General features: G+C 40.4%; 1 protein-coding gene and 1 pseudogene across 5 annotated transcripts in view; both read right to left on the bottom strand.

Annotated features, from left to right (window-relative positions):
- Nucleotides 1-214: 214 nt before the first annotated feature.
- Nucleotides 215-330, bottom strand: LOC112473840 (annotated as a pseudogene).
- Nucleotides 331-4,593: 4,263 nt separating this feature from the next.
- The window catches only part of AREL1 (apoptosis resistant E3 ubiquitin protein ligase 1), a 34,246-nt gene continuing 19,812 nt past the window's right edge, over nucleotides 4,594-19,027 (bottom strand). For 4 of the 5 annotated variants that reach the window (XM_025041988.1, XM_015599738.2, XM_015599737.2 and 1 more), the window contains 16 exons: nucleotides 15,497-15,666; nucleotides 15,121-15,256; nucleotides 14,876-14,920; nucleotides 14,441-14,688; nucleotides 12,858-12,935; nucleotides 12,045-12,186; nucleotides 11,793-11,914; nucleotides 10,718-10,793; nucleotides 10,062-10,171; nucleotides 9,200-9,379; nucleotides 8,901-9,026; nucleotides 7,679-7,808; nucleotides 7,533-7,591; nucleotides 5,527-5,616; nucleotides 4,929-5,104; nucleotides 4,594-4,833 (listed from right to left, as the gene is read on the bottom strand). In XM_025041988.1, coding sequence (XP_024897756.1) covers nucleotides 4,731-4,833; nucleotides 4,929-5,104; nucleotides 5,527-5,616; nucleotides 7,533-7,591; nucleotides 7,679-7,808; nucleotides 8,901-9,026; nucleotides 9,200-9,379; nucleotides 10,062-10,171; nucleotides 10,718-10,793; nucleotides 11,793-11,914; nucleotides 12,045-12,186; nucleotides 12,858-12,935; nucleotides 14,441-14,688; nucleotides 14,876-14,920; nucleotides 15,121-15,256; nucleotides 15,497-15,664 — 1,989 coding nt within the window. In that variant the 5' untranslated portion in view covers nucleotides 15,665-15,666 and the 3' untranslated portion in view covers nucleotides 4,594-4,730. Of the gene's footprint in view, nucleotides 4,834-4,928; nucleotides 5,105-5,526; nucleotides 5,617-7,532; nucleotides 7,592-7,678; nucleotides 7,809-8,900; nucleotides 9,027-9,199; nucleotides 9,380-10,061; nucleotides 10,172-10,717; nucleotides 10,794-11,792; nucleotides 11,915-12,044; nucleotides 12,187-12,857; nucleotides 12,936-14,440; nucleotides 14,689-14,875; nucleotides 14,921-15,075; nucleotides 15,257-15,496; nucleotides 15,667-19,027 lie in introns of all 5 variants that reach the window. The other variant, XM_006925446.3, reaches the window with a different exon arrangement.

Consider the following 19,027-nt stretch of genomic DNA (forward strand, 5'->3'; position numbering starts at 1 on the left):
GACTGTCTTGTAGAGACTATACCTGAGTTCACTGCAGAGAACCAGGTCCCTGCTGTGGCTACCACAAAGTGTTCTATAAGCAAAACTGAAGTGAATTGAATTAGGGGGTGGAGAGTAGTCATAGCAAGGTATATCCCAACACTAGGTCGTACCATTCCATCATATACAAACCAAGATTCTCATAATATCCCTTGCAGATTTTTATTATTATTTGTGCCTACAGCACCTGGTCTTCCTAGGTGGTCTCCCATCCAAGTATTAACCAGGCCCAACCCTGTTTAGCTTCCAAGATCAGACATCAGGCTTGTTCAGGGTGGCATGGCCATAGACCATGGACCGTGGCTCCACTGGGGCGCGAACCCAGGACCTTCTGCGTGTAAAGATGTGCTAACTGCTACACTATGGAACCACATCCCCCTTGCAGATTTCTAAATCCACTCCCTTTGCACTCCAAACAGGAAAACTAAGTTCTCCAATAACTTAGGGATGGCTATTAGGTGGGGCAGATTCAGTACTGAGTCAGAAATTCCAGCCCATTCCACATTTTTGAGACAATGTGATGCTGAGTCATTTTCAATACTATTCTATTGAACATGATATTCAAGAACCTGTCATTGACCACCAAAGAGAATCATGATCTTGATAAACCAGCCCACAAAACCTGTTTGGGGTATGAAAGCTAAGGAGCACCCCATTTAGAATATCCGGAGAAAAATCTCTGCAGAGACCCCGTAGTCTTTATGATTCAGTGTCAGAAATCTGGAGTCTCATGGGGCAACGATGGTCTCAGAAGACTTTTTAAGCTAATTGTGAAGTATAGTAATTAATATGAAGAATCTAATCTTGCTTGGCATCTCCCCACTGTGAATTTTAGGACAGAATGAAAAAGGAATTGGTAAAATGATAAGACAGGATAATAGTTACTGCTAGAGAAGTGGGATGAGACCTGCTCTGTCGTGCTGCGACATTTTATTTCTTGACCTGGATGGTGGTCACATGTGCACTTCCTCTGTAATTACTTACTAAATTGTACATGCTTGTATACTTTTGATATATATATATATCAAAATAAAGGAATTATTCATTTTTAAATAAAAGTATTACCAGATACCTGGAGCTGGTCTATTATGCTTGAGGATCTAAGTGAAGCCAAAATAGAGGTGAGGAGTCCTCCGGTTCAAGCCACATGCTGGAGAACCTCTACTGCGGTCATGAGAGAAGTGTGGCAGAGGTCTCTATTCACACTGGCTCAGAGGTAACAGTGCACGAGAAACTGAAGCTAATATTGTGTTAATTCAGGAAGAATCCTACCAGCCTTTTGAGTCTTAAGAATAACTTCACCATGGGCTGAAATCACTCAGTGATGAGTGTTCATGACCCATTCAAAGCCAAGAGAGCAGCAAGTATAAAAGGTGTAGGACTGTTAACCTAAAAATGTAAAGTCGGAGATAGAATTTTGTTTTGTTTTGACATCTCACATCATTCAGGAGCTTGATGAGGTGGGGGCAGAATGAATGTACTCTAAAAGAGTAGTTTTCAAGCTAAGATTCCAATTCACTGGGTCTGGAGATTAGGGGCAAAAATCTGTATTTTAAAAAGAATTCCAAAGGGGATTTTGTTTTGCTTTTCTAGACTGGGAACCACTGAACAAGATGCCATGATTAGATTACTTCCCTTAGAAATTCAGGGTTCCTGATATTTTCTAGCCCCAAATCAGGCCTGGTTTTCTCTGTCAAACTTACCTTTGGTTGGAAAAGAACTGGTACCACCTGCCGCCCACAAACTTTTGAGGAGCAGCGTTTTTGTTTGCCATGCCCAGAGCACTTGTGGGAAGGGAGGGGATGCTAAGAAATAAATATGTGAGTATATGCAAATCAGAAGGCTATATACATCAAAGTGTTTACCTGTCATCCCGAGTGGTTACCTCGGGATGACAGGTAATTTATTTCCTTTGTATTTGATTTCCAAATTTTCTACACTGAGTTTCTTATGTAGCAAAACAACAAATTAATGTTTAAAAGACCGATGAGAACAGACATCCCCTGCTCTTGCCAAACTGCACAAGCACTTGTTCTGCCCATTGGCTATTTGTGTGAATAACCACCGTGGCCCTGCTTGGCACCACAGACAGCAATTAGGGAAGGGTGAAAAGGCAAGAGGCCTGGGAAAGGCCCAGGGCTCCAGGTGTACATTCTACCGAGCTGACTGCTTCTGAAGGAATTCCTGGGGAAACACGAAAATATTTCTACTCTTTAGTCCTTTCAAACATTTATTTATTTATTTACTGTACAAAATATTTACACTATCACTGCAACTGCCTGACCCTTTTGCCTGGCCTGACAAGTTTGCAGCAGGGCTTGGTCTCTGCTGAAGTTCTAGAAAGACGCCAGTGCTCTCCTGGGTGTTCACTTGGTATCTGGTCTCCTTCAAAGACAGTGAAAGACCAGGTTGTTAGCTGATTCCCCCTCCCCCCTCAACCAAGTACCAGGCCACAAGGGCATAATTAAAAGAACTGGCCAAAATAAGAAACGTGAATAGAAAATTGCCCAGGAAGTGACATACTCTTTCTTCTCTCTGACATACTGTACCTTTTCCCCACACGGGCTGGTACCAAAGAAGGATAAGGGGGAAAAAACAGTAAAAGAAAGGCCAAAAAGAGCAAAGAGACTTTTGAGGAGAGTTAGAACATAAACTGGAAGAACAGAAAATCACAGCAGTACCAAAGGGTTTTGTTAAACAAAGACCCAGGGGCTAAGGACCACCACAGGAACGCCGCCTCAGCTGGGCTGCAGTGGTGCCCAGGATGCTTTGAAAAGTGCTATGACTAGACCTTAAAATAACAAACTTAGCCAATAAAATAAAATCGAGCTCCAGCATCGGTCTCTGGAGGACTGCTGGAGGAGAGAAAGCAGAATCCAGAAGAGGAATTACTGCCAAAGACAGCAGAACCAGCCCATACGCCCCAGTTGGAAACTCCTCTCTGGGCCTGAGAGGCAGCACTGTGTTTCCCAGGGTGATGATGAAACCTGCCGGTACTTATCCCATGGGAAAACACTGGGGAAAGCAGCAGCACCTTGTCCTGGTCCCTGAGGAGAGCAGTGACCATGTGGCATGAAGGACCCTGTGGTGTACAGGCCCTGATGCTGAATCCTGGACCCCAAGAATGAGTGAGGTCAGCACCCACACCAAGAACAAATGACAACTGTGAAGAAGTGAGGTCAGGCAGGTACAGAAGCAGCTCAGGAAGGCTTGTTCCCCACGATCCCTGGGAACAGGAGGGCTCAGACATGCTTCCAGGAGGCCAAGGCATTGCCATAAGTCCTGCCTCCTCTCTGGACTGTGTGTACTTGCTGGTTTTGGCAATAAAGATGGCTTGTAATAATCTCAGTTGAATGCCCCTTTGGGAATGGTAGCTTGCAGCAAAGCCTTCTTCAAAAGAGAAATTCGGGAAAGTTGATGAGATTTTGAGTCCTGAAAAAGTTTTCATTCAAATCGTAACGAAAAAAGATGTTGCCATCTTCCAAGGGAGAGCAGCAGGTTCTCTTCAATCTTCACGTAAGAGTGAACATACTGTATCTTCTTTCCTCCTTAGTTCCCTTTGCTGGTAACTGATGGAGTGAAGGGAAGTAACTGAGACAGCTAGATGTTTATAGTCTGACGTTTCTCCTCTATGTTCCCAATGTCCTGACTCCATGGACCTGTGATAAGCACTTAAACTACTGGCCCCTGTTCCCTTTCCTCAGTGCTGCCAGAGAACACCAAGCGATGAGAGAAGGAGGGATCACTGGCATGCTATTCTTACTGTCCTAGTCCCTTGCTCCAAAATTTCCTTCAGTAGAAAGCTATAGAATCCCTATCTCTTTGCAGCAGATTGCATAGCTTGGGAGATAGGTGGCCCGGCCCGGCCACATCTCAGTATAAAGAACAAACTCAGAGACAAGCATCAGTAGTCTTTAAGCCAGCCATGTGCCTAGACATGCCCCAACCTTAAAGGAGAACCATATTCAGCATTGGAGGCCACAGCCCAACTATCTTTCACATTCTTTTCTCACTGGCTCAAACTCAAGAAAAAGTTTAGAGAGTTCTTTAGGGATGAATGATCATTATTTGTCAGTTCTGACACCACAAAAAAAGATCCTTTTGTGCTCAGTCCCCATTAGAGGTAGTCCAGTGCCATGGCCTGTGCCGGCCATTGTGCAGAGGGACGAAACCAAAGACTGCATATGTGGGCCACTTCTATCTGTGCTTCTCCTGGCTCCTGATGACAAGAGGCAATAACTCTGCCCACAAGAAAGTCACGCATACTTCAGGTCAAGTAATGAGGGCCACAGAGGGGACCTCGAAAGAGCACAAGCAGAGGAGGTTGGGCAAGGCGAGGACACCAGCTTCCTAAGAGAGCTGAGCCCTTTGTGGAATCCCCTTCAGCTGAGGCAGCTCCTGCTCCTGGGATCTTCTAAGAATCACGTGAAATTACAGCAGCACAGTCCTCTTCTCGTGACTCAACAAGGAGCTTGGATTACATACCATGCCAAAGAGGCTTATGGGGCAGATGTGCAGGGAGGGGTGAGGGAAGGGCAATGCTGGTAGGTGACCAAATACTCCAGATACTGGGGAACATGCAGCTGCTTCTGGTTGACGGTTATGTGTGTGTTAGGGTCAGTGGTTGTGTCTGTCCTGTGCACCCAGATACTCCAGAAAGCCCGGGAACCAAGTGGATGGCAGGAGAGTGGTCAGAGCATACCGAAGCCCTCACAGCCCTCGCTGATGGCCAGTTGCAGCATCCTGTGAACCTCTTCATATGAGTCATACGTAGGGAGGCACAGCTGGTTAAAACTGGAAGGGCAAGGGGAGAGTGATTAACTCACACTACCAGAAACACTGGCAAAAGCTGGAGAAAAAATTCCCCATGATAGCATGCAGATACCTACCACGTGTGTGCGGTTGGTAGCGTGCTATGGGTCGGAGCGGCAATAATCTGAAATGAGGGACAGAGGGCGGCAAAACCTCCGGGTGGCAGCTGAGAGGAGCCTGTTGTAAACTGAAGCAGCCGAGCCAATTCCTCCTGGGTCAAACTGGAAACCACAGTCCAAAACCACCTCATGACCTGGCAGGGAGAGCACAAGGCTGAGGTCATACCAGTTTACAGCCTATGATCTGACCCTAGGGGGAAGGAACAGGATACCCTGAAATGGGAGTGTGCCCCAGTTACCATTCTATCAGGTCCAGGTAGGAATGGTTAGAGTTGACAAACTCTAGAAATTTACATTGTCACACAGTCGGGAGGGGAGTCACTGATTGCTTGGTTCTATTTCTTTGACTATCCAATGTACTGCTCCTATGGCAGTTAGCATGACAGCCATGAGGGACCAGGGCTCTCTCTTGCCTAAGCAACCACCTGTCTTTCCCACATATATCACTGTTTCCCAGATGACATGTCTGCTTCTCTGACTCCTTGACTTTTTTCTTCTGAAACTTTTTCTTTACAACATGACACAAATTCAACTAAAAAAAGTTTGGCCCACTTACCTTTTCTCTGAAATGCCACGAGCCACCAACGACCACTGCATAGGCTTTGAAGTCAGACACACTGATGTCCCCAGTCCCACACATCAACAGCTGGAGAAGACAGTCAGGTGTTACTAGGATAGTCAGAGGGACAAAGACCCAACATAAGGTCAATTACCTATGCTAACATGCAAAAATGTGGAATAAAGAGGGTATCAGGAAAAAGACAAAAGGCAAGGTCATAATACCAGAATAATACTGCTTCAGAAAAATCAATTATAATAGGTCAACAGTTTCTAACTGGCGTGGTAAAAATTACACAGCTTTTAAAAAATATACAGATGCCTGTGGCCTTATCCTAGACCTACCAAATCAGAATCTCTAGGAGTAGGTTACGAGCTTATGTATTTTGAAAAAACTCCTCAAGCACTTCTGATGCGCACACCTAATTAAGAACTGCTGCTATAGATTATTTTGAATTGAAGCAAAGGACAAAATGGAACCAAGTTTACTGATCGTCTGTTCTGGACATAGCCTGGAAATGCCAGAGAGAAAAGCAGGCCCTTTTCCTTTGATGAAGACCCCCAACCCCATTTGTGAATTTATCAGATGGCCTTTCTTTTTCCCCAGGATCCATCCTTTTGTGGACTGAACTTTTACTACCTTTCTTCCCTTTAGTCCTGCCTTTGCCTGATCAGATAAATTTTAAAAAGCATGCCAAAAAAAAAAAAAAAAAAATAGAACATTAATGAGATCAGAGCCCTAAACATCTTATTCATGTCCTAATCTGGTTCATGATCCTGCATGTTACTTAGCAGACTGTGAGTACTCATCCAATAGCTATAAAGAAGATACATCCTAATCAAAAGACAAGAAAAGGCCAAATTAAGCCTGAGGAGCCTTGGCTCCTTCAAAAAGAACTTGCCAAGCTAATGAGTAACTAAGAGAAGAATGTAGAACTGTAAGAGACTGTGTCCTTCCTACCATATCCACATACTCACTTTTAAAAATCGTCACAAGTGCTTTGCTTCGTGATAAAACAAAATATAACAGTAGCAATTCCTCTACCCAAAAATAACAGCACTAGGTGACAGGTCTATCAAACTTTAGATCGAGTGACAGAGAGTTTGTTTTGTTTAGATTTCATATATAAAGGTATAAAATGTGATGAAAATCGCACAAGACTTTGATTCTTGTTCTTGAAGCCAGTTCAGTTAATAAGAATAAAGATGTATAAGACCACCCAAAACTACTTTTTGGTTTTTCATTTTTAAATTAGAACTTTCTCCCTAGAGGAAATAGTTTGCAAAAATACATTCCTCATAAGGGCTACGGGAAGTTGAAACCAGTAATTTGCCTTGTATGTATCATCCAAAAAGCAGGTAAAAACAAACTGATTTCATGTTTTGCTCACACCCGATATGAATTTCAATTTTGCTAATTATAGAATGGTATTAACTATGTTAGAGCCATTTTTCAGTTGTTAAAGGATCTGAAATAAGAATACATTAACTATATAGAGTTGTGGCTCCAAACTTTGAAATATGTCACATCTTTTGATTTGTCTCCATCACTAGAATGTAGCTCCACGAAGGCAGGGACTTTGTCTTATTCCTTGCTATCTCCCCAGTGCTGCATACAGACATGGCATACTGCAGATACTTAATAAATAGTCCCTAAACAAATAAATTCTGTTATTCCCTTAAGTCAACTTTAAATGTCATAGGATTTACAAAGATTGTATGTGATATCAACATTCATTAGTACTTAACCAGTATCAATATTTGAGAAATAAATAAATAGTAATTATTACTCTTCAAACATAATTATTTGCTGGTTTCTAATTTTCACCTTCTAACTTTTTAAAAGGTAAAAGAAGGGCCAATGCATGGAAGAGTGACAAAAGTGAAACCAACTCTTGCATAAAGGGCTTTCCTATCATATCTCATAACAGAAGATAAGCTGGTTCCTATGGGCATACTAAAACACCAAGTCAAGAACGGGGGTTTGCAATGCTAAGTACTTACCTCAAGCTCATTTTCATCAAAAATAGCCAAAAGGTTCTCAGGGACCAACTCATTCAGGCCTGAAACAAAGTAGCCCAGTTAAAGCCATATCCACACCATGGATACAGGTATTTTCATCTCAAAGCCAAGACTAGAGAGAATCTCACCTTTTAGGAAATGTTCTACCTCTTCTTTCACTTGACTGGCCAGCCGATATTGGGCCAGCAAATTTAAATAGAATATTTTATTTGCATTAGTGACTGGGGTTTGAGCTCCACCTGTCATGAGTTCTACAACCTGAAACAAGAGACAAAAGACAGAGAGGCTGTGGATGGGCATTTATAAGATGACATGTCCCACAAAGCATTACTGAACTCCATGACAGTCATAGGTTTCTACCATGCATTCAGCTTCTCAACATGCTCGATTTTATGTAGTTACTAAGCTTCAGGATTCCTACTACTACAACTGTATTCTACTAGCTACTATTTCTGAAGTGGGTATCCGTGTGAGTCTTCTCTGGCTTGGTCAAATAGTGATGATGCAATAAGAAGATATTATAGCTTCTTGTTGGCAAAATTTTAATGTCCCTATGATTCCAAAATTAAACCAGTACTGACCTCTTTTCTTATGACCCTGAGCCAACTGAGAATAAATAAAGCCAGACAAGTAGTAAATAAATCTTTTCAGGTCTCAGAAATTCTAAGATGGGAACTGTTGTTCTTTTTCATTCTTACTTTACAGCCCCAAAATGGTCACAAAGGATATGTGATTATCAAGTACAAAATACCAGTGGTCACAATTTTTCAGTCATTGTTATTTTGTATGTTACCACAACACTAGCTTCATCATTATCATTTGATATTGCTTAATCCTACAATGTAAACAGAATCACATTTGCATCAGAAATACTTTTGGCCAATAATTTTGTAATAAAGTTTAAAAATATACACGTCCAGTGTTAAAATAGGACACATCTATATCACCACCACTGAAGCTGAGATAGGCGCCGCCATCCCTTCCAAAGCTCCTTGTGCAGTGACACTTCATTATCACTAGGTTCTTTTTCTACTGGAAAGTAGGGATGAGATGTACGGACTCATGTGTCTTTTGCTCCACTCAAATGAGCCAAGATCATTAAGTGGGATGCAGTGCCCTAAAACTGTGCTGCCTAAAATGTCTGCTGCTAGCTACAGGTGGTTATGTCCATTTAAGTTAACGAAAATAAAACAAGAAATTCAATTATTTGGTCACAATAGCCACATTTTGGGTGCTCAAAAGATAGCACAAATAGAGATGATTTCCATTATTGAAGAAAGTTCTTTTAGACAGCGCTGTTCTAGAGCAGGGTAGGAACCATGGGACCCACAGGCTGTGCTCCTTTCTCACCTTATCCAGTTGACCTGATTTGTTATATTTCTCTTCTGCAAAGACCAGCTCCATCTCACTCATGTCATTGTTGAGGATGAAACAAACTTTAGATTTGTAGAATTCTGGGTCATCTGTTTCAAAGTACTGAGGAGACAGGAAGACACAGAACAGAACATGACAACCCTCACCCAGAAATAACATTTGCCACTGCTTGGCACCACCTACCCCTTCAACCTTAAGAATAACAAGCTCAGAGCGGAGACATTCCAGAGTTAATGGCCAGAGGCCCTAGTAGAAAGCACACATTCAGATGTTACCTTGTAATGCATGCGTAGTCCTATGATTTGGGCCAAGAAAGAACGGGTAAAGCGAGCTCGGACCAACTGCTTGTAGGCTCCTCCGAGAGAGGACTCATAGAGACACTTGCCCACCAGCCGCCCCGCAAACTCATAAAGCTTCAAGCGCAGATGAGCGGGGCGATTAGGGTTGGGGTGCACCTGTGAAAGAAAGAGATTAAAAGGCTCCAGGCCATTTTTCTTCAAGCCTAGTTCTGGAAAGACCCTCCGTCCCAACTTCATCCCAAAAGAACAAGAGTTTCAGTATTAGGATCATAGAGCCCACCTAAATGGTATTGGTCTTTTGGTAGCCACCACTGAGTAATTCAGTAACTGGAGAATAAAGGGCAAAATGGACTAACATTAAGTTGAAGAATCTTACATTAAGTTTATGGCTTAATCTGGCTGAGTATGGAAGTTAATCAGTGGATGATGTGATGATGCCTTTTCCCTAAACAAGAACTTCTTTCAGCCAAAGTCTACTTCCCTACTCTTGACATCTCTGCACAGTCAAACATCTGGTACAGACAGAATTCAATAGCTTCAGCTATCTTTTGAGACAGTGGCTTAATTATTATTATAATAATTAGTAGAATAGCCATGGCATTATAATGCTTTTTAGTCAAATATTCATTTGTCTGCATTTTCTCTTATTTTACAGATGAAATAATGGAGGCAAAGAAGAGGGAGGCGAAATTAGTTCATATTTTAAGTATCAAAACTGAGAAGAGGGCACGGGTAGTCAGATTCCCAGGACAGGTTCATAACCTCAAACCCTTGTTAGTCTATCCTTTATAACACAATCCATATTTTCCACCAACCCATAGGGAAGCCACAGACTCACTAATGCTTGGTTGTTGTCACTGAATCGGGTGAAGAGCTGATTGGTGGTATCAAATAGTGCTTTGCAAATTAGCTCAAACCATTCCCGGCGAGGCCCTCCCCAGTCCAGAGCTGAAAAGTGCAATAAACATAAAAAAGTGACTTTGGCCTACTATGTCTTATCATGTTTCTTCATTTATTCATCACTTTACACTCTCCACATTCTCTCTATTCTGCCACGGTGGTGTTTCCCCATTCCAACCCACCTAAACTGGGGACTTTTTTTCAAAATCCCATCCCTTTCTGTAGGATTAAAGGTATTTTGATCACTAAGCTAATGCCCCCTCGTGTGGAAACACAGGCAAATAGAGACCCCAGGAAATGGACATTTCTCTTGGTTCTACAAAAGTTACCTCTCCCTTCTGCCTCAGACTCTGAGAGTTCTCCCCACAAGTCCCTGTGTGCTTGTGCTCTACAAGCTCCACCAAGCCATCTGGCCAGTAAACACCACCCTTTTTATCTTGACTCATGACCTTTTTCCTTTGGAAAAAGAAGATGTTTTGTGTGTGTGTGTGTGTGCGTGTGCGTGTGTGTGTAGGTGGGTTTTTCATTTTTGTGGAGGAGGGTAGAAGTAGGGAGGAGGGTTTATAAAGATGAATATGAAATTTCAAAACTGACCTTCTTCATCTTGAAAAACCACTTCAAAGTTCTTGCTCCAATCTGAGATAGAAAAATTCCGAGTGGCTTTCAGAGACTGAAAAGCAGTGAAAGGAAGTTATTAGAACACTGGCTGGCATCTCTTGTGTGTTAACAATAAAAAAACACAAGAACATTGCTATTGTCCATTTAACTAACCACTAGTATTTAGAGGCAATATATTACTCATAAATAAACTTTAATAATATCATATTATATTTAAAATACATGTATTTCCAGGAGGAATTTAAGACTTAAAAAAATAATCTAATTCATCTTTATGTCATTGCTTTGTTGGAAAGTTGAAGCTGGTTGTTTTTGTTTGTTTTTTTACAATCCTCATTTTATTAATGAGAAAATTCTCAAATAAAGAAGTAAAAATGGCTCAAATAGTAAACTGTCAGCAAGAGAACCAAGGAGTCCTGGTTTTCAGTAAAGTACAGTCTATCTACTAGACATCTTTATCCAAAGGCTGGGTTCAGACAGAGAGCCATGCCACACAGAGAATGTGGCTGAGAAAAAGGGTTTCCAGTCACACCTACCAGAGCCAAACATCACAAACACATTTTGGACAAGGACCAAGGCTTCTCATTCTTGGGGAATGGAAGAACTATGCCAGTGTCTGTGCAGTGGAGACAGACACACATCAGGTGTTCCTTTTCCATTAGACCACAGTGACAACAAAAATCATTGCCTTTTAATCCAACAAGAGCTCTCTATTCCAGGGATTCAATAACAAAACTTTCTTCTGTAATAACTACTTCCACCTGCCCTACATAGGCAGTTCCATGAGATTATTCAGGAACTAATTCTACACAGATTCTAAAGCCAATGTGTCAACTAGTTTCTGCCCTCAATAACATACCCCTAACAAGTCTGCCCCAAACTTACTATAATCAAACACACAGAAGAACACTCTTTAATAGACATGCTTAAAGAGGACAGAAATTTGCATTTCATGAAAAAGATAACCTGCAAAATATAACCAAAATAATACCAAAGAGTTTTCTGGTTGGAAAAGTTTAATAACTATTGACAGAGATGAAGTTTTACGCACCGATTCCAACAAGGCATGTCTGCTGACCTTCAGGGTGACTTTGGAATGTGGTCTTTTCATATGTACCTGCCGAAGCTCTCGCTGGAAAAAGTTCACCTTGTCCTGAAAGGTCTCAGAGCCTCCTGAGGAGCAGCAAGATCCATCATGATTAAAGCCTTGTTACAAGGCATCTATGAAGGCCACCTCGCACCCTCAGGCACCCAGGGTAGCTGGGTCACTGCATTCCCTAGCAGAAGTCTGGTCCGACCCTACCTATATTCTTATGGAGGGAGCGGATGAAAGTGGCCGCCAGGATGTTCCTCTCCTTACAGCTGAGCTCCACAGGAGGCTGAATGCCATCATCTACCACCAGTGTGAGGAGCTTATGGACAGGGTCAGGGCCAAGGTAGGAAAACTAACAAAGGAAAAAAAGAGGAGTTAATCTATAAAACCCTTGAATTAAGTAAAAATCCTCTACATCCCTACCCTTCTATACCAACCAAAGAAAACAAGTTAAGCCTGTTTTCTCCAAGTAAGTATCTACTAGGAGCACATCTCCTTTTTTTTTTTTCATTTCAGTGCTCTACAAATCAAATTTTATTTTAAATTATTTGAGTCAGAGACTGCCTTTAGTAAGGATCACAGGCAACACTACAGACCTTTCAATATAAAATATAAGAAGTGTGAAAGTAATAAGAATATATAAAACAGAAGAGCAAATGACTACGTGTAGAGGTTGAGCAAACTGGATGGAGGAAAGTGATTTGCCTTTAGATTCCGAAACCTCAGAAAAGTTAAAAAAATTTTTTTAACATATGAGAATACTGTTCCTAAAAGAGCTTCAGCACATTGGGACACCAAGCTTGGGGCGCAGATATCAACACCCTCTCTGTTAACTTAGTCTTAGGAGCAAAAGATAACTGCTGAAATATTGACTTGCTATTAAATTCCTGTTTCTGTAAGCACATGTCTTTCTGGAACGTCAACATTCTCCACGCCATTTCATGAGGAGATGACGATGAAAGGGATGAGATGGTCCAGAATTGAAGTCTGCGCAGCATGAACCAGATGTACGGTTCCACTTACTTTGGTCCCTGGGCACACTCGGAAGGTGTAAAGACGCCAGGGAATGATTTTCAGGTAGAACTCCTTCACTGAGAATTGCTGGAAGACCAACATACAGAAAACAAAGTGAATGATAAATAAAAACACTCTATTTGGTTATTGTAATTCAAATATCAGAGTCCCTATCTACACTTCTCATGATAACCGTGTTCCTTTATGGACAAAAGGACCATTTAAGTCACTACTAAAATCAATAAATAACTTTACTCTATCTTAAAACGGGTAAATTAAAAATATTACTGACGGTGCAATTCCACAGAGGCACTTCATAATCTTAACACTTCATGTCTTATTACCATTTCTAAATATCTGAGCTCAGGCTTTCACTTTACAAATAGAGAACATTTCACTGATAAACAATCAAAATCTTCTGTTCAGCTGGGTGCTGCTCAGAGACTTCCTCCAAGTCAGTGAACAGGAGCACCACTGGCCCATACCCACTGCTTTATCCCTATCTGAATGGTACCAAGGATTTGCTGGGGAAGGCGGCGGGGATAGGAGGGTGAAGGGGGTGCGATGGAGTCTCATATAAAAAAATTTCATAAAAATCCCTTACGTAAGAATAAAGAAGAGTCTCTTTATGCCATTTATAAAAAGGAAAAAACAATGCCATAGTTTTTTAACATAAAAAAAAGAAACTTATCCAAATATGTAGGTCAGATTTTTTCTTGATTTTTAAAAACTTTTCATTAAAGAAAATTTCACCTACATACTAAAGAAGAGAAAACAGTATAATGAACCCATCACTAGCTTCAACAATTATCAATTTATAACCAATCTTGTTTCATCCATACCCTACCCTCTTTACTATTCCCCCAGGCCAAATTAAGGCTAGATTTTAAAATGATGAATGAATGGTACATAGCAAAGTGTTCTGAAGGAGAACAGAATTAGAACTCAGTTTCGGTTATGAGATTAAAGGGATGTAATGAAATGTTTCAAGAGTCTCATTTTTCTGAGGTTTGAATGAATAAGCAAAATACAAATATTAAAAAGAAAATCTCTAACACAAAGCGCCTCTTAGCTCAGGGGCCTTGGGAAGTTCACCTCTTTGTCTCTGCCAAAATTTCTCCATTCTAATCCTGTAGCCTGATGATGACATCCATTTATTGTGGTTTCACAAATCACAGAATGAAAGATCAAATTGTTTCGAAACAGCACAAGGGGTCAACAGTAATTTTTATAATAGTGAGAAATTTGTAATGGTTAAAGTAGATTTCTTTAAAACTCTACGAGCCATGCCTTAAAGTATCTTCTCAGAAGCAATCAAAGGGCAGAAAGCCACAGGTGCCCTAAAGCTCCAAGGCACACAGAATCTCTAGAGAGAGATTTAATCTAGTAAAAACCAAACATCTGCAACAGAAGAGATGGCACAATCTGCTGTTCAACTTTAAGTAGCCTCTCTTAGTATCCTAGAAACCCTGCAAGTCATTGATCTGGCCCTAACTCTCGAACTATTTATTACTCTGTGGTTTTTGTTATCAAATACGAATTATATGCAGGCTTGGGCGGGGGGATTTTAAGGCAAGAATGGGAGTTCTAACCTTTGGTGACACATAGCAGTACACCTTCTTCGGTTTCTTCACTTTCTCAGGGGTGTGACACTCAGAGGGTGACTCTTCATCTTCTTCCTCAATAGCTGTCGAAGGCCGGCGCTGGGAAGAGCTCATATGCATGGGTGGAAGGTGCCATGGTGTGCTGGTACAGCTGGTAGCATTATAAAGATAAGCCTCAAAGTAGATGCTCACTCCTGAGGTGGACACATTGCGTTCGACAATATTCTTCTCATTCTCTGAAGCGGAACAAGGAATAAGGTTTAAAGTAGGAGTCAAAAGGGAAAGAAAATTACCAATCACTAGACCTTTGGTCCACAGGACTCTAAGTGTGGCTCAAATAGCAAATGTTCGTGAGGTTGGTCAGAAGAGTACAGACAAGTGATCTGGGAATAGGATTAAATCACAGTTTTTCTTTCAACTCACCACTTAGGACAATAATGTCAAATTCGCCATTATTGATTGGCTGATTTTGGTATGAAATACAGGCATGGAAGCAGCCGCGAGAATGCAGAGTTGTGGACTCTAAGTGTGGCTCAAATAGCAAATGTTTGTGAGGTTGGTCAGAAGAGTACAGACAAGTGATCTGGGAATAGGATTAAATCACAGTTTTTCTTTCAACTCACCACTTAGGACAATAATGTCAAATTCGCCATTATTGATTGGCTGATTTTGGTATGAAATACAGGCATGGAAGCAGCCGCGAGAATGCAGAGTGAGTCGCAAGAACACCTGGCAGGTCTGCCTGTTGGATGTCACTGACTTCTCAAATGAGACACCAGTGCTCTCTTCTTCTTCAGGACCAAGCTATAGGAGAAAAACAAAGCATCACTAAACGTATAAAATTTTCCTTATTTGCACAGCCATTTACTCTTTACAAAGAACTTTCCTATCTAAGCTAATCTAAGTCTCACAGTTCCTAAGGAGAAAGGTATTGTCAGATGAAGGAAGGACAGCAAAGAAGTCAGGGAAGATATAAGAAATGGAAGTGAATTAGAAAGAATAAGAATGACAGAAAGGAGCACACAAAGAAGGGAAGCTGCTTACCTCGTGAATGGACAAACTGTAATTGTGCTCATCTCTCAAGGATGTAGAATTGTTGGTAGGGTTGTCATACTCATCTCGGGGCACTATTTGAAGAGTGTGCGGTTGCCCACAGGTCAACACGAGAGTAGAAAAATGGCACACGATTTTGGTCTTGGAAGGAACCACCATTCCTGGAATAAAGAAAATTGAATCTTAACATTTTAGAGAGGTGCTTTTCAGGGCACAAAGATCACTCAACCAGTTAGCTCTAAAGAGGTGAGTCTCAGCCCAACTTCAAGAGATAAACGGCACCATTAGGAGGCAGAGAGAAAAAAAAAAACAAAGAGATTAAATCAAATAAACTTTGGGGGGTCATTTTCACGAATTCCTAACCACTGCAGGCACTAAACAAAATGAAAAAGGTACTTGGAGAAAATAGAACTGAGAAGGTACAGACATAGTGCCTAGAATCCCACTGGGAACCTATGAGTCAGACAGGCCTTAAAAATAAGTGCTGAACAATCACAAAACAAACGAAACACTCCCTAAAATTTAGATACAAGTCTAACAAACATTTACAAGATTTGTATATGGAAAACTACAAGATGCTGATGAAAGAAATAAAAAGATCAAAATAAATGGAGAGATGTATCATGTTTATGAATCAGAAGACTCAACATTTTAGTAAAGACGTCGATTTATCTCAAATGATATAAAGGTTTATTTAACACAATTTTTATCAAAATCTCAACAAGATTTTTTGTAGCTCTAGACAATATTATTCTAAAATGTATATGGGAAGGCAAAGGACCCAGAAGAGCTAAAATAATTCTGAAACAGAAGAGTGAGAAGAGTCAACTTACCCAATTTCAAGACTTATTATATAGCTACGGTATCAAGACTCTATAGTATTGGTAGAGGGATAAACACATTGATCAATGGAAAGAACAGAGAACCCAGAAACAGACCCCTACAAATATGCCCAACTCATCCTTGACAAAGGTGCAAAAGCAATGTAACAGGAGAAAGAAAGCGCCTTTTCAACAAATGGTGCTGGAGAAACTTGACGGCTATATGTGAAAAAAATGAACCTCAACCCAAGTGTCATATACAAAAATAAACTAAAAATGGATCATGACAATAAATATAAAATGTAAAACTAATTTTTAGAAAAAAAATTGGAGAAAACCTTCAAGATCTAGGACCAGTCAGACTTCTCAGACACCAAAAGTATGATCCATAAACAAAAAAAATGATAAAATTGACTTTATCAAAATGAAAAACTTTTAAACTGTGAAAGACCCTATTTTAAGGGGATGAAAAGAAAAGCTGAAGATTGAGAGAAAATATCTGCAAACCACATATCTAACAAAAGACTACTATGTAGAATACATTTTAAAAAACTCTCAAAACTCAATAGTAAAAAACCAAAAAAATCAATTATAAATAGGGCAAAAGACATGAAAAGACATTTCACCAAAGTGGATACAGAGATGGCAAATAAGCACATGAAAAAATGTTCAACATCGTTACTATTAGGGAAATGCAAATTAAAACCACCACACACTTAGCAGAATGGCTAAAATGAAAAAGTGACAATATCATATGTTGACGAGGATGTGAAGAAACTGGATTATTCATACACTGTGATGGGAATGTAAAATGCTATAGGCACTCTCGAAGAGAGTTTAGCAGTTTCTTAAAAATACTAAGCATGCAACTACCACATGACCCAGCAATTGCATTCCTAGGCACTTATACCAAAGAAATGAAAATTTAAGTTCACACAAAATCCTGTACATGAATGTTCATAGGTTTATTCATAATAGCCAAAAACTGGAAAAAAGCCAAATATCCTTCAACTAGTAAATGGTTAAACAAACTATGGTATATTCGCCCGTGGAATACTACTCAGCAATAAAAAGAAACCAACTAATGATACACTCAATAAGCTGGATGATTTTCCAGGAAATTCTACTGAGTAAAAAGAAGTTATATAACCCAAAGTTATATACTATATGATTCCACTTATATAACATTCTTGAAATTACATTTATAAAACTGGAGAACAGATTAGTGACTGTCAGGGGTTAAGAAAGAGGTGGGTGGGAGAGGGAAATGGGTGTGGCAGTATGAAGGACCCTTGTAGTGATGGAAATGTTCTGCATCCTGACGGTGTCGATGTCAACGACCTGGCTGTGATACAGTCCTATAGCTTTGTAAGATGTCACCATTGAGGGAAACTGGGCCAAGGGTACACCAGATCTCTGTATGATTTCTTACAACTGCATAAGAATCTATAATTATCTCAAAATAAAGAGTTCAATTTTAGTTTAAAAATAAAAGGGCTGGTACATATTATAAAGATATGAACTGTTCTCTACTGGTGGCAAAGAGGTGGGGTGATAATTCATGTGAAAAGGACTCTGTGAGTGTGGCACTGAAACAAGGAAGAAGCTACATGGAGAGGGAGACAGCATGGGAGCTAACTGTCCAGCATCTTTCTCTGTTCTAAGAGAAAGAAAACTGAGGATTAGCCAAGTAAAGATACACAAATCTTCTTAAGGCGCCTCTCATTACAGTTTGATCCCAAAAGGTTCCCAAGGTCTTATCATTTCTATGGCTAGCAAACTGGCCAGTATCCACCCTCAAAAGGAAGCCAAGGCAGGGCGCACAGGGCAGACAGGATCTCAACACACTCAACAGATATGCTGCAGAAGCAGGAGTACAAGATTATACTTTAAGGCTTCAAAATCGGCAAGCATCTATTACCTGGCATAAATGACACAAGGGGTAGCGGGGGAGTAGAGATAGAGGCCTCAATTCTTAGATACCAGACACTCAAGCAAACGCTTTTTAGTGAGAAGTAAAACATGTACTGGCAGCAAGGGTGGAATTAGAGTCAAGGTGCTTTTACTTGAAAAGGTTTCAAAAATCAGAAGAATTCACTTTTTGTCTATTCTGGCATTCTTATCCCTTAGGAACCTACCAGGCTGATGACCCAGCAATTCCACTCCTAAAGAGCTAAAAATGTGTCCACACGAAAACTTTTACACAAATGTTCATAGCAGCATTATACAGAGTAGCCAAAAGCAATGACCCCCAAATGTCCATTAACTGATGAATAATAAAATGTGGTATATCCATACAATGGAATATAATTTGGCAATAAAAAGAAGTGAAGTACTGATTCATGCTACAGGATGGATGAACCTTAAAAGTATTATGCTAAGTAAAACAAGCCCATCACAAAAGGCCACATATGTTATGATCACACTGGTATGAAATGTAAATAATAGAGTAGTAGCCAGAGTAGGCCAATCCAGAGGCAGATTATTGGTGGCCTAGGGCTGGGAGGTTGGGGAAAATGGGGAGTGACTGCTAATGGATACAGGTCATGAGGTAATAAAAATGCTCTAAATCCAATGTGGTGATAGTTGTACAACTCTATGAATTTAAAAAAACATTAAATTGTACAGTTTAAATGAATGAATTACATGGCATGTGAATGCCATGTAATTCAATAAAGGCATTATTTTAAAAAGAAAGAAA

The sequence above is a fragment of the Pteropus alecto genome, unplaced genomic scaffold (genome assembly GCF_000325575.1).
Source record: "Pteropus alecto unplaced genomic scaffold, ASM32557v1 scaffold8, whole genome shotgun sequence".
Taxonomy (NCBI): Eukaryota; Metazoa; Chordata; class Mammalia; order Chiroptera; family Pteropodidae; genus Pteropus; species Pteropus alecto.